The sequence below is a fragment of the Trichomonas vaginalis genome, chromosome VI, assembly GCF_026262505.1.
Source record: "Trichomonas vaginalis G3 chromosome VI, whole genome shotgun sequence".
Lineage (NCBI taxonomy): Eukaryota > Parabasalia > Trichomonadida > Trichomonadidae > Trichomonas > Trichomonas vaginalis.
The window spans coordinates 4,518,472-4,533,045 of NC_067208.1; the positions used below are offsets into that span (position 1 = coordinate 4,518,472).

Genomic DNA, 14,574 nt, shown 5'->3' on the forward strand with positions numbered 1-14,574 from the left:
ATTTTATTCGAATCTCGAAGCAATACTAAATTTGTAATAATAGAATCACCATACTTGCTCAAGATATCTATAATCATCATAGATTTGTCCATTTGTCTTTGGAGTGAGCGAACTATTCTTGATCTATTTCTCCTAAATAATGGAAAGAGACTTTGAGCTAAACTTTCATAATCAATTATTAACACATCCTCAAAACATTGTAACAACAAATCAGGATTCGGTAAATTTAATCGAACAAATCATTAATTTCCTTTCTAATAAAAACAACTTGAATGATCAATCTAGTGTACAAGGTATTATGCAAATTGTTACACAAACATTGCAAAATATTACTATGCAAAATGAATATTCTCAAATCACACAAAAATATCTTGAAATTATTAGCAACTTGTTAATAGAATTAGATAACAGCCAGTTAACTATCGCTCTACAGCTTTTATTTCCATTAATAAGCGATGATTTATTGAATACGTCAATTTTTTCTGATGATACAATAGTAAAACTAGCCATTATCATTCAAAATACTGAAGGTATAGAGTTTGACAACCAAATATATCAAATACTTCGAAAAATATTGAAACAAGACACTTCAAAACTTAAAATACTTCAATCATCAGGGATTTATGACTTTATTTATTCAACAATCATATCTAATCCAGACAGAATATCACCAGAAAGCATCAATTTTCTCATTTCTTATTTACAAAATTTAAATGAAAAAGATTCTATACAATCACTCGAAAATCCGATGTATAACCTCATTATATATGCATTTAATGAGTCAAAACAACCAATACTTATAACATCTCTAAAGTTTTTAACTAAATTCTATGAAATATTACCAAATTTTGGAGATTTTGTAGAAAATTTAATAGATCTCATTTTTATTAACATCAAAGCAGTTGATCAGATTACGTTACACAGATTTTTGAAGTTTTTAGTCTTTCTTGAAAATTCGAATTTATTTTTGATTCCAAACTTTGATAATTTTGATCTATCATTTTATTTTGATGCTATACAACACAAAGAGAACAATATTTCTGCTTATTCTTCAATTTTTCTTGCAAAATTATTCAAATTTTATCCAGATTTTGCTGATTATTCAGTAGAATCAGGGGATATCATGAAAGCTAATGATGCAATATTCACATCAAGCTTTAATGATCGCTTATCATCAATAGAATTAATTGCTTCTGCAATAATCAACATAAAAGATCCATCAAAGCTTGAAATATTCTATGACGAAGATTTAATTCAAGAGCTAATCAATATAGATGATGTGGACAACACAAAATTGGTCTCTATCCATGCAAACGCTGCTTTAATGAGATTATTGTCTAATGGAGATGAACATCCAGACATTATGGAGCTCATTGCGTCACATGTTATATGCGATATAGATGAAATATCTGTTTCTGAAGAATTTTCTCTTAATATTAATTCAAATTTAGATTTGATTGAAAAAGAAGAATCAGAGTTCACAAACAAGAAGTAATAATAATTTTAAAACAACATTTCTCAATAAATCTAAACTTTTTTATTTTCATAATTTTTTTTATCAAAAATTAGCATTTATGAACAGATTATTCATTAAAATTCAATATGAATACCAAAAAGGTAATGATATTGATTGCTTTTACTATTATATTGCGTAATATGAAATGAGTAATTAAATTTCCTATAAAAATTATAAGAATCAATGTTTATATTTACCAAATGAGTGAAATGACAATTTTATTCATTGTCTTTCATATAATAAAAACGTATCTATTTACTTTTATGTTGAATATTATAGGAACAGTTCTTCTATTGTAGATTCCTGAAAATCCATGTTAAATGGATCACTGTGTTCACAATCATCCATTGTAGTTGTAAAAATAGGGTTGTCGATAGTAACATCAGTAATAACTTCTCGTGGTATTACTGTTTCTTCGGGAATATCTTCAACTTCATTTGTTGATTCAGAAAATTCTGGATTGGAAGTTTTCTTATGAACCAAAACAAATATAATAAAGATGGTAACCAGAAGTAAAATCCCAAGGGATATCCCAACAATTATCCATATTAAAGATTTGTTTTTTGTTGATTTAACACTTGATGCATTTTCTGCTCCACTTTGAATTGTGGATGATGGATTTTTGCTAGAAGTAGAAGTTGAAGAAAATGGATGAATGCCTTCTGCAATTGGGGTTTCAATCAAAGTGTTTGAAATTGTTTCATATACAGTTTCAATAGGTGTTTCAGATATGGTTTCAATTTTGGTTTGGGCTATAGTTTCACTTATTGTAATTTTTGGTGTTTCATGTATAGTATCAATTGGTGTTTCATGTATAGTATCAATTGGTGTTTCATGTATAGTATCAATTGGTGTTTCATGCATAGTATCAATTGGTGTTTCATGCATAGTATCAATTGGTGTTTCATGCATAGTATCAATTGGTGTCTCATTGATGGTTGCAAATGCTGTTTTGTATGCTGTTAAATGAGAGGATGTTTTATTGTCGTCTGGAAAAAGTGACAAAATTATTATTGTCGTCTAAAAAGGTGACAAATTATTATTGTCGTCTGGAAAAGTGACAAAATTATCATTGTCGTCTAAAAAATAGATTTTTCAAGCATGTTTCGGTACCTAAATAAAGGAAGAACATCAATTCCATCTATGGATATAGTATGCAAACACGCATGATATATGGAGTAGCTCTTTATCTGGCTAAAAATCCTATTATTTGAAAATTCGCATTGTCGTCTAAAACCGCCAGACGACAATAATAATACCCCGTTAAATGAGGTGTATTAAATGGAGTTTCATGCTCTGTTTCTTCTAGGGTTGGAATTTGAGTTTTTGATAAAGTAAAGAATGGAGTCATAAAAATGGTTTCTTTTTGTGTTAAAATTGGAGTCATTGGCAAAGTTTCACTTGGTGTAATAGTAGGAGTTTGGTAAAGCGTTTCGAAAGGCGTATCCAATTGTGTCGATGATACTGCTGCAATTGGCGTAATGAAAATAGTTTCCATTTCTGTATTAAATGGTGTCATCTCCGCAGTTTCTTTGTCCGTATAGAATGGAGTAGAATCAAGTGAACTTAAAGGAGTTGTCGAAGGCGTTTTATCTATTGTAGGAACAGGTGTTTCAACTAATGTAAATATCAATGTCTGAAAAGGAGTTGATATTACAGTTGAAAAAGGAGTTAAAGAAAATGTATCTAAAGGAGTATCGTACATAGTATATGAGAAAGTATCATATGGTGTCATAAATTGAGTTTCGCATGGTGTATCAAAAATTGTATCACTTGGTGTTGAAAATTGTGTTTCAATTGGGGTTTGTCTTGGAGTTTCAATTACAGTATTTTCCACTGTTGAATACGGTGTGCTGATTGGTGTTGTATATGGAGTGAAACCATTGGTTTCAAATGGAGTTATATTAGGGGTTTCATGTGGTGTTAGATAAAGAGTTTCAAGTGGGGTTTTATTGGGTGAATTAAATGGAGTTTCAATAGGAGATTTTTCTGGATATTTAATTTTGGCTTTGCATTGCAATGTTTCAAAGAAAGTTATTTTTTCTGTTTTCCATGTGGAACCAACAATTGTTGGATATCCAGACACATATCCAGCAACTACATATGTATTAGTATTCATATTATTTGCAACAAGAGTACCTATATCAATTCTTGCTGAATCAGTAAAATATGTTAATCTTGTGCATTTAAATACATTCTTTTCAAATATATTGTCTAAGAAATTACAGTAATCAATAGTGATTTTCGCCGTATGAGAAAAATTGAGAAAAATAATTGCAAACCAAGACACATTATTTCCAACAAAATTACATCTAGTGATATAACAATTGCCTTCTGACCACCAACTATGAATCAAACTATCTCTACTATTACATTTCTCAAAATTGCAGTATTTAATAGAGTAATCCGTTCCGCAATGAAAATAAAATGCTCCTTGGGAAATATCATTCCAATCCCCCTTAGTATCTGCTGTAATATCTGTAGAATTCCAATTTGATACAATTGGACCGTTTCCATCCCTAATATAAGATGTTCTGTATCTACTTGAACAAGACACCATCGAACAATATGATAAATTAAACTCAGACCAGATTTCAAGCAACCAAATTCCAGCTTCTGTAGTGGCGCTACAATGATATAAACATATAAATTTCATATTAAGATTATAGCTGACATCGTTTGAGCCTGTAATTGTAACAGAACCACCGCTCTGTGCTATACATCCAATGAACGAACATCTAAACAAATCTATATAATATGAACTTGTGCCGTTTGTGAGACTAATTGATGAACTTGATGTTGAAGTTCCAATATTTTCAAAAACACAGTTTGAAAAGTAATAATTGTCTCTAAGATTCGTATAAGAAGAAGAAAATATATTTGTAAAATCTCGTTCCTCTTCTTCATGTGCCCTAGCAATAGTGAGAAAGGAAAACATTATTTTTAATAGTTATTCTTAATTTCATTTCTATTTCTTTCAATTAAGAAAAATTGAGTCCCTAGAGGAGTGGGGGACAAACTCGCCCATTGTCACTTTTTCATTAACCTTAAACTTGTAATTTTCGTTATTTTTAATTAACCTTATTTCTTTCCCAATTCCTGATTTATTTTATTCACTTACTATTAAAAGTCACATTTTAATAAAATATAATAATTTATTTATAGCATTTTTTACTATACTGTAATAAAAAATTAATTATAATAAATTAAATGTTTATTAAATCAAATGTTTTCTTTGCAATAATATTTTTAATGTTGAGTAAACAATGTTGGGATCAAGTGTATCATTTTCCAGACCTTTCTGAACAGCTTCAAGCATACTGATGCATTCGACTTTTTTAAATTGTGTCATTTCTTCGAAATCTCTTGTGACTTTTTTGATAACTTTAACACTTCTCTCTGAATCCAGACCTTTAATTTGCAACTTAATCAGGAATGAAGGAACAACACTGGAATATAACTCGATGACAAGTTCATCGAGTCGAAGATTTCGCCTTTCTGGGAAGTACTGGTGCTTCAAAACCTTGAAATGTGATTCCGAGATGTTGTTTGTTCCATCTCCTTCATTTCTATAGCGAAGCATCCACCTGTCAAGATGATGGCGCCACTGTCGGTCAAAGTATTCACGGTAGCAGGTTCCTCATTTAAAATTTCTTCTAAATTGTTGTAAACTTCATCAGGATCAATTTCTTCCTCTTCAGAACCAAAGACCAATAACTTCATTAAGTTATAGAAAGTTTCGAAGTTGGAACGATCTTGAAACTTTTCAGCCTTTCTCATGACAGCGCGCAACACATGAACGCCACACCAAATGATCTGGCATAAGGGGATGGCTGTTTCAACAGCATTTGTGATTTGAGGTGCGCAGTCCATTGAAAATAAGATGGTTCGCGATTGATGGAGCCAAAATATGCTGTGAGACAAACTTGTATATTTTCACTTGTGTCGGGCCAAACGAAAAAATACAAAAACGGAAAAACAATTGATTCCGCGAATTTGCCAGTGGCGGCATAAAATGGTATGCGCGAGCGCAAGAGCTTATAAGTGGAATCAATGTGATAAGTTTGTATTTGATGTGAAAAAGCATTTGCTTCGAATGGGGCGTAATAGAAAATCATACGATCTGGCTCGTGAATAAACTCGATGAGATCATCCGGAGAATGACTCTTAACCATGTCGACAAAAATTGCAAGAGATGTAACATCATCCGCTGAGAAACGGGTATTGATTGCATGAAGGCGTTTAGAAAACTTTTTTAAAGCATCTGTAGATTGTTGAAACATTTCCGGAATGATCCCACTATCAAATGGGATATTAAGATCTTTGAAACACCTTAATTGTGCGTAAACACGGTCTTGATTTGATTCAAAATATCTTGTTAAATAAGATCTATAAAAATATGATGTAATTTGTTGTGATTTGTTTGGAAAAGGGGCAGAATGATTGTGGGTGTTAATACATTTTCGTATGTGGTACTTGTCATCGGAAGTGTATCAACAAGGAAGCGACATGGACAATTCGGCAACTTACAATTAAATTGGATTTGATTTCTTTCTTTCCTAGTTTTATATGAATAACTACAACCTGCTTGGATTTCTTGTTGCACTCCATACTTAAGCAACTCGATATATGTGAGTTCGTGATCTTGGATCTGCATTAAAAAAATGATTTGAAAGAATAAAGAATTTTGAATATATTGGTCTTATTTTGATAAGCTTGGTCGTGTTTTGAATAGCTTGGCCATCTAATTCAATTATGATCTTTGAAAATTAGGTGAAATAAAACTAAACATAAATGTAAAACTAGGGATATGAAATTTTGGTTGAACACCACTTGTATGTGCCGGATACCATTGTGTCAAATTTTTTCTGAAATTAACTTTAAAAGTACTACGTAAGATCATGAGATATAGCAATATATGTTTAAACCAACTTATATTTTGGTTGTACACCACTTGTATGTGCCGGATACCATTGTGTCAAATTTTTTCTGAAATTAACTTTAAAAGTACTACGTAAGATCATGAGATATAGCAATATATGTTTAAACCAACTTATATTTTGGTTGTACACCACTTGTATGTGCCGGATACCATTGTGTCAAATTTTTTCTGAAATTAACTTTAAAAGTACTAAGTAAGATCATTTATTTTTGCATAATATAATGCCAATATGGTTTCTTTTGATTTTATTTCATTTATAAGCAAATCAGATTTACCCAAAAACTCCACTCCATAAGCGTTCATTTGCTAAATTAAAAAGTGACAATGGGCTAGTCTGTCCCTTTCTCGTCCCTAGAGATAAAATCCTTAAGTTATTTATCTATTTAAAAAGAAGAATATATAATGTAAAATTTAACATATTCAAAAATAAGTTATCAATTAAACCATTCAAAAGAATTAAAGGAAAAAAGTACTGTTTGTCTCTGTATGACTAAATGCAAAAAGATATTTTTAATTACACAAAAATGAGTAATAAGCCAGATTAATCGTAATGCTGCGAATAATCAAATTATGTAATGTTAGAAGCCATTTTAGTTTAATACCTTTTTGGCACAAATGATGCAAATTTACATCATAAAACTCTCAAAAATTCATAAACCTTTCCCAATTATAAATGTATTTTATTTCTTGGTACATATTACATATCATATTGCAACTTCAAATGCAGTGAATGCAATTTGAATTATTATTCTCAATTTTAATAATGCGGAAAATTCAATTCTTTTGCAATTTTTGAAAGTGACACATTCAAAATAAGTATTCAAGTCAGCAATTAGTGAAATCATGCAAATGAACTATTAGATACGTCATTTAATGTTAAAGCTTTAGTTTCTGTTATAAGATTATAATCGCAACATTTTTTTGTTTATAAAGAATATAATATAAAATATTAGGTTGTAAACTGATATAGACAAATAATTAAAGATTTACCTTATTTTTTTAGTTTTAATTAAATTCAGATTGTTCAATTACTGAAAAAATAACTCCATACAAGACGAATTTTTGAAAACAACAAGGTAAACTTTAAGAACACAATTACCTTGCTTGATGTAAAAGATCAGCTCTGAAATTTACACTTTTCCGACGTTTTGTCAGGGGCGCGAAGCGACCCAAAAATGTCGGAAAAGTGTAATTCTCAGGTATATGATTATTTTTGCTTTTAATACCGAACAGCATTTGAATCAAAAATAATCGTATGTCTGAGAATTACAATTTTTTTGCGGGCGTTTTCCACTCAATTTTTGAGAAAGGGGGCGCCAAAATTTTGATTCTTTTGATCTTCAATATATATATATTCACGCTTAGACAGTTGTAAAAAATTTTTGTAAATTTAGGATGAAAAAATTTGGAATTTTGGAATTGAAATGTTTGGCAAATTTTGCTACTTTTTATTATTTTCTCGTAAACGAAAAAGAGAATTTGACGCAGTCAAATTCTCTCTCAAAAAGTGGACTTTACATGGCAAATTTCAAATGCATGTAAGGTCCGCTTTGATCAGTTTCAGGATGGAATTGGAGGCCATGAGGTACTGACATTGCATCAGTATCTCATAGCCTCCAATCCCTTCAAAAAACGGGAGAAACTTTGGTCGAATAATTTAACATTCGCCAAAGTTTTCCATAATTAATGAGAATGAAAGGGTAGAGGCATATAGGTCACTATATACCTCTTACCCTTCATTTCATTTGGAGGTCAACAAACCCGGAGTTAATTGCAAACAATTAACTCCAAATTTGTTTTGTTAAGGAAGGAATTGGAGGGTAAGAGGTACATAGTATGAATATGTACCTCTTACCCTGCAATTCCTTCTAAAAGTTCCAAAACTTTGGGTTAATTGCAAAACTATTAACCCAAAGTTTGGAACTTTCAAGTGGAGATGGAAGGCTTTGGGTATACATTAATATAAATACCTCAAAGCCTTCCATCTCCACTACAAATGGGAGAAACTTTGTCCGAATAGTTTAACATTCGGACAAAGTTTCTCCCATCTTTCAATGTAATTGCTACCTGTGAGGTACTGACTTGAAGTCAGTGCTTCACAGGTAGCAATATCCAAAAATTTAAAAACATTTTATCAGTTCGTTAGAGAACTAGAGCCTCCTAGGTACTGAACCAGAATCAGTGCCTAGGGGACTCTAGTGATCTATATAAATCTGAGAACCTTTGAGGAAATTGTTCGACATTTCCTCAAAGTTTCTCAGCAATTTAGCGAGGAATGTTCGTTATCGTGTAGATATTTATAATATATACATGATAACAAACATTCCCCGCTAAAAGATGTAAAATCTTATAAGAAATAATTGCAAAAGAATAACAAATTGCAACAAATTTTATATGAAACTGAACCTTATGAGGTAGTGATTCAAGATCACCGCCTCATAAGATTCAGTTTCAATCTCAAGTATCTCAAAAGTAAGGCTCTATTTTTTGCCATGTAAAGTGTCACTTTTCTGTCAAACCGTTTTTATCATTTTCGTTTACAACAATTTTTCCATGGAAAAATGGAACTTTGCTGAACTTATGGAAATCAACAAAGATTATATTGATGCATTTGATTCACTATACAGGCTAAAAACGTTCGATAGTGATAAAATCGACCAAATTTACAACAAAATCAAAAATGTATTAATAGAAAGTAAGATGTTTCCACCATCCATTATTTGCGAAATCATATCATCAATTATCAAATACAATAATCGCTACTTAAAATCATATTGGGCCCTATTCAAAAAAATTTATGAAGAATATCAACCAAAAGACATCAAACATGTTTCTTCTGTATTTGACTACTTTGTCTTTAAAGAATATGGAATTGTATTTAACGAGAGTCATAAAGACAAATTCAGAAATTATGAATCTCAAAATCTTTCATTGGAAGTTCATGAAAAAAACACAATTTACAGGGCCATTATGGAAGATGACTTAATATCATTTATCATGTTCACAGAACGAGATGGATTTGATGACCAGCAGAAGCTAAAAAATAAGTTATATAAACATGGCTTTCGTCATTATTCATTACTTGATATATGTTGTTATTACGGATCTGTTAACTGCTTCAAATTGTTAAGAACGAAATTCAATTCAAAAATAACAATGTCCTCTCTTGAATTTTCATTTTTGGGAGGAAATCCAGATATAATGAGCGAATGTTTGAAAGTTCAAAAACCACTTTTAAGTTCCACTGAATATGCAATAGTTTCTCATAACATCGATTTCATTTCTTTTTTGGTTAATGAATATCGATTAAGTATTAATCTATATTTATGCTGTGATTATTATAATCTTCCTGCATTTTTAATGTATTGTGATCAAAAGCATTTAATTGGATCCTGCTTCGTTTTATCTCCAGCTTTTCGTAATTTGTCATTTTGCGATTATTTACTTTCACATTATTCAATAAATATTAACAATAGGGATTGGTCTGGACGCACGGTCTTAAACACAGCAATATTGTATAATGTTAAAGAGGCTGTAGAATTTTTAATTTCACGCGGAATTGATGTCAATTTATACTACAAAAATAGCACCAATTATCTTCAATATGCTGCAACATATAATAGAAAAGAAATAGCAGAAATTCTAATTTCTCATGGCATTGACATCAACATGAAAGATTCCCAGGGAAAGACAGCTATTCATTATGCTGCTCAATGTGGTGGCAAAGAAACACTCGAATATCTGATTTCGCAAGGTATGGATATCAATGAAAAGGATCTGACTGAATCCACACCTCTCCTTGTATCAGCCGAGAAGAATTCAACAGAAACAGCTGTTGTTCTTATTTCTCATGGAGTCGATGTCAATGCTAAAAATGAACTTGGGCAATCAGCTCTTCATTATGCAGCACATTTTAATAATACAATAATAGCTGAGGCACTCATTTCACACGGCGCTGATGTAAATTCTAGAAATTTAGAACAGGAAACGCCTCTTCACATTGCAGCAAAAGGAAATAGTCAAGAAATGATAAAATTCCTTGTTTCAAATGGTGCTGATATTAATGCAGAAGCTAACTCTTATAAAACTCCACTTGATTATGCAAAGAAATCATTTGAGGATGCTGCAAATCTCTTGATTTCTCTTGGGGCTGATGACGCATTGTATTTTGATGATTTCGCAGGTTTACTTGAGCCACCTTTCTAATGCTATGCGTATCTACACTCAAGATTGCAAATTTTATATCAAAAAGTAATATTTAAACTACTAATCATTTTACAAACAATAAACAATTAATTATAATGAATCAATTATTTCAATACATTGAGGAACTCTTCCAAGTCTTGCTTGGTCATTAATCATTGACAAAGTCTCAAAAACGTTCTCTGATTCAGCAAGAACGCGAAGTTGTTTCGGTTCTGCTTTATCAGAAATAAATCTAAATTCTTTGAAGTTTCCGTTTGCAACAGATAAGGAAAATGCCATTGTTGTCTTGTTGCTTTGAACACAGAGTGTAAGAAGAAGATCTCTATTAACTCTTCTCAAAGCTCCTGTTTCTGAAAACAGAGAAATCCAATCTCCATGAGGACTTCTTATTGCTTCAGACAATGGAGAAGTTCCTGAAAAGTTTTGGACCATGACATCGGCGCCATGCTGCAATAATAATCTTGATGTTTCTTTTTTACCGTTTTTCATGGCAAATAATAGTGGAGTATTACCATTAATTGAATTCCTATCATTAATATCTGCACCTCTTTTAAGTAATACCTTAACAAGGGTCTGAAGTCCTCGATGTGCAGCCACATGAAGAGCTGTGCTTCCATTGCTACGAGTTTCGATGCTGGCTCCACCATTAATAAGTGCAAGAGCAATTTCTCCATGGCCGCTTCTCATTGCATAATGAACTGGATAATCTTCGCCGTCAAAATAGTTTGGATCAACACCTGCTGCCAAAGCAAATTGAATTCCAGCTAAATCATTGTCATCTATCATCTGGAAAAATGTTTCTGGAGTTACATTTTTAGGAACGCTTTTTGGAAGTAAATAACTGGACAATGAATCATATCCTCTGAAATCAGCATAGTCTAAAGCTCGTGCTCCACCTGCATCTTCTATTGAGGCGTCAGCTCCAGACTTTAATAAAATGTCAACTACTCTGTCGTGACCATTCATTGCAGCATGATGCAGGGGAGTTTCTCCCATTTGCGTTTGTGCGTTTGGATCTGCACCAGAATCTATTAGTTGCTCAACGATTTTTATACTTCCAATTCGAGAAGCAATATGCAAAGGGGTTACACCCTTTGAATCCGCAATATTTGGATTAATACCCATATTTAATAATTGTCCAACTGATCTAAAATCTCCTCCTTCGCAGGCAAGAAATAATGATGAAGGATCAATTCCACCTCTTCTCATCATTATGAAAGAATTCTCATTAATTTTAATTTAAAACACCATAAAGTGTATATGCAAGATCTGTTGAATATGCCAATCGCTAATTTTTTTAAAATAATTGATAAATATGGACAATATCAAAATTTTTATACATAAAATAGACTGTTTTCCAATGTTAAATATTAATCGCACACAATCGAACTAATTCTGAGAATTTTTTTGCATAAAATTTTATTTGAATTAAAATTGCGGCTTGACATTCTCAAAAAATGTACGTCCGGCCAAAAATTATACGGTGACTTTTCCATAATGAGGATATCAAGAAAAACAAATTTCTCCAATAAAATTGAGCATGCGACCAAACAGCTATCAAATTGAACGCCATATTTGGTAGAACGATTAACTTCCAAAAAAATTTTCTGACATCAATTTTTTCTTTAACAATTACACATCCCGTCCGCACTCCACACTTTTCTACGATCTTAGACAAGTACAACATTATCGAAGAAATAGGAAGTGGTTGCTATGGAGACGTAATGAAAGCAATTGATCCAAAGAATGGTGATATCGTAGCAATTAAGAGGGTTAAAGTATTCAATTCATCACAATCACTTCCTCAATCATTCTATCGCGAAACTTCAAATCTTCAGCACCTTAAACACGAGAACATTATCAATTTACGAGAAGTATTTCGACCATCTAACAGTAATGTTCCATATATGGTATTTGATTATTGTGAGTTTGACTTAGATGGTCTGATTCACAACAGATATTCAAATGGTCTTGATAATAAGACAGTCAAATCTTATTTCAAGCAAATATTGACAGCAGTCAAATTTTGTCATGATAATAACATTATACATAGAGATCTAAAACCATCTAATATCTTTGTTACACGTGATAACGTTGTAAAACTTGGAGATTTTGGATTATCACGTGATCTTTCAAAAGGCAGTCCACGTATGACTCTCAATGTAGTTACTCCAGGTTATAGAGCTCCAGAATTAATCTTAGGCAACAGTGAATACGATACATCTTCAGATATTTGGTCACTTGGAACAATTCTCTTTGAAATGATTACTGGTGTACCACTTTTCAAGCCACTTACATCATCAGATATCTCACAATTGGCTTCAATTGTCTTTGTGATGGGAAAGCCAAATCCAGATGAGATTTCTCCAAAGTGTGCTAATTCCAACATCTTGAACATGGTTAGCAGAACATCAGGTGTTCCATTTGAAGATTTCCTTCGTGAAAATCTTCAAGGCGAAGCAGCTGCTGCTATTCCTCTCATCTTCTCTATGCTCAGGTATAATCCTGAAGAGAGAATTTCGATTGAAGAAGCTTTGTGCTCTTCATTCTTTGATGATGAGGACATGTTCAAACTTCCGCAGATTCCATTTGCGGAAACTCATTCTATTAATATCCGTAATGATTACGCCACCATCTGTGCACCTGTAATCTCTTCACCAATGAGACCATTAAGAGTTCAATTGGTTCCAATTTCAGTTGCTTAATATAATATTATTTGTTTTATGGACTTCGTGTCCAAATTGTTGTTGCTGGTTTTTTAAACCAGCTTCATTAATTGCTTATTTGTTAAAAGTTACCTTCTATCTATATATTTTAGCTCTCATTTGTATTTTATGCAATAATATGACTATGTATTTGAAAGAACATTCTCCAATCGCTTCCATATATTTTGAAAATTTATAAATATGCTTCTATTTGGACATAATATCAAAATTACCTAGAAACATGGCCATGAAAAATCTAATACTTCAGTATCAGTATTGAACGCGGCTGTGTGATAAATAGCAATTATCATTAATGAATATTTGATGGTGAAAATATCTTTTTCATAACTATTGCATGAATGATTATATCCTTTCTTAATTAACCATTATAAACGTAATATTTTTTTCTTGAGTAGGGGTAATTTTAGCTAAAAGTGACACACATGTAAAAAGTGACACACCCATGAAGGGTGTGATTACCGATCGGTAATTTCGACAGTTTAGAATTTAAAATTTTTTATGGAACTGTTGCGAGTTTCATAAAGAATTTAAGGAATATAAGCAAAGATTTGAATCAAAATCTTAGACCTAAGCCGCTAGATTCGCTCGCGGCTTTCTTTATTATTTTAAATTTGCATATTTCCATCAAAAGTTCATAAGGTAAAAAATTTCGTTTATATTATTGCAAAATAAAATCTTCATTATCAAAATAATATTAAATAATAATATAATTTATAAACAACTATTATTTAATAAAGTTTAATTGCCAAGGTTCATCTAATTTTTTGATTTTTAATGTTTTATGAATTTTATTTATCATGTATATATCTAATGAAGATTATATATGTAGAAGATAAGTACCTTAATATGTACGTAAATTTTAATGAAATTTATACAACATTATAAAAATTTATGAATAAAAACTTGATATAAAATAACATTTTTATTTTTACTAAGAAAAAAAAAGGTTTTTGATAATAAATTTATTTTATTTCGAAAAAGTAGCAATAATCGTAAAAGGGTATTGATAGGCTTGCTAAAGTAACTAATTTTAGCTGTCAAATACTTTTGTATTTTGAAGTAAATTAGTATAAATTTGTTTTTACTTTTATTTCGAAAAAGTAGCAATAATCGTAAAAGGGTATTGATAGGCTTGCTAAAGTAACTAATTTTAGCTGTCAAATACTTTTGTATTTTGAAGTAAA

The 14,574-nt window shown here is 31.2% G+C and overlaps 6 protein-coding genes and 1 pseudogene across 7 annotated transcripts, besides 3 other annotated features; 3 read left to right on the plus strand and 4 right to left on the minus strand.

The window, feature by feature from the left end:
- Positions 1-108: 108 nt before the first annotated feature.
- Positions 109-1,518, plus strand: TVAGG3_0804750 (armadillo (ARM) repeat-containing protein family; the record flags this gene model as incomplete). The annotated part of the gene is made up of 1 exon (XM_001327545.1): positions 140-1,495. One exon carries the CDS (start codon positions 140-142, stop codon positions 1,493-1,495), a length of 1,356 nt encoding a protein of 451 aa, XP_001327580.1.
- A 271-nt stretch (positions 1,519-1,789) lies between these two features.
- Positions 1,790-2,428, minus strand: TVAGG3_0804770 (bifunctional inhibitor/lipid-transfer protein/seed storage 2s albumin superfamily protein family; the record flags this gene model as incomplete). The annotated part of the gene is made up of 1 exon (XM_001327544.1): positions 1,790-2,428. The coding sequence occupies one exon, from the start codon at positions 2,426-2,428 to the stop codon at positions 1,790-1,792; it is 639 nt and encodes a 212-aa protein (XP_001327579.1).
- A 274-nt stretch (positions 2,429-2,702) lies between these two features.
- On the minus strand, positions 2,703-4,454 carry TVAGG3_0804760 (bifunctional inhibitor/lipid-transfer protein/seed storage 2s albumin superfamily protein family; the record flags this gene model as incomplete). Its single annotated transcript, XM_001327543.1, has 1 exon — positions 2,703-4,454. The coding sequence occupies one exon, from the start codon at positions 4,452-4,454 to the stop codon at positions 2,703-2,705; it is 1,752 nt and encodes a 583-aa protein (XP_001327578.1).
- A 67-nt stretch (positions 4,455-4,521) lies between these two features.
- Positions 4,522-6,805: a mobile genetic element.
- On the minus strand, positions 4,734-6,173 carry TVAGG3_0804790 (annotated as a pseudogene). Its single transcript has one exon. A coding segment is annotated over exon 1 (1,440 nt).
- A 1,110-nt stretch (positions 6,806-7,915) lies between the features above and the next one.
- Positions 7,916-9,003: a mobile genetic element.
- An 8-nt stretch (positions 9,004-9,011) lies between these two features.
- Positions 9,012-10,664, plus strand: TVAGG3_0804810 (spectrin binding; the record flags this gene model as incomplete). The annotated part of the gene is made up of 1 exon (XM_001327541.1): positions 9,012-10,664. The coding sequence occupies one exon, from the start codon at positions 9,012-9,014 to the stop codon at positions 10,662-10,664; it is 1,653 nt and encodes a 550-aa protein (XP_001327576.1).
- Positions 10,665-10,754: 90 nt separating this feature from the next.
- TVAGG3_0804820 (spectrin binding) lies at positions 10,755-11,876 on the minus strand (the record flags this gene model as incomplete). Its single annotated transcript, XM_001327540.1, has 1 exon — positions 10,755-11,876. The coding sequence occupies one exon, from the start codon at positions 11,874-11,876 to the stop codon at positions 10,755-10,757; it is 1,122 nt and encodes a 373-aa protein (XP_001327575.1).
- Positions 11,877-12,134: 258 nt separating this feature from the next.
- Positions 12,135-13,500, plus strand: TVAGG3_0804830 (protein kinase superfamily; the record flags this gene model as incomplete). The annotated part of the gene is made up of 1 exon (XM_001327539.2): positions 12,389-13,369. The coding sequence occupies one exon, from the start codon at positions 12,389-12,391 to the stop codon at positions 13,367-13,369; it is 981 nt and encodes a 326-aa protein (XP_001327574.1).
- Positions 13,501-13,779: 279 nt separating this feature from the next.
- Positions 13,780-14,574: part of a mobile genetic element that runs on past the window's edge.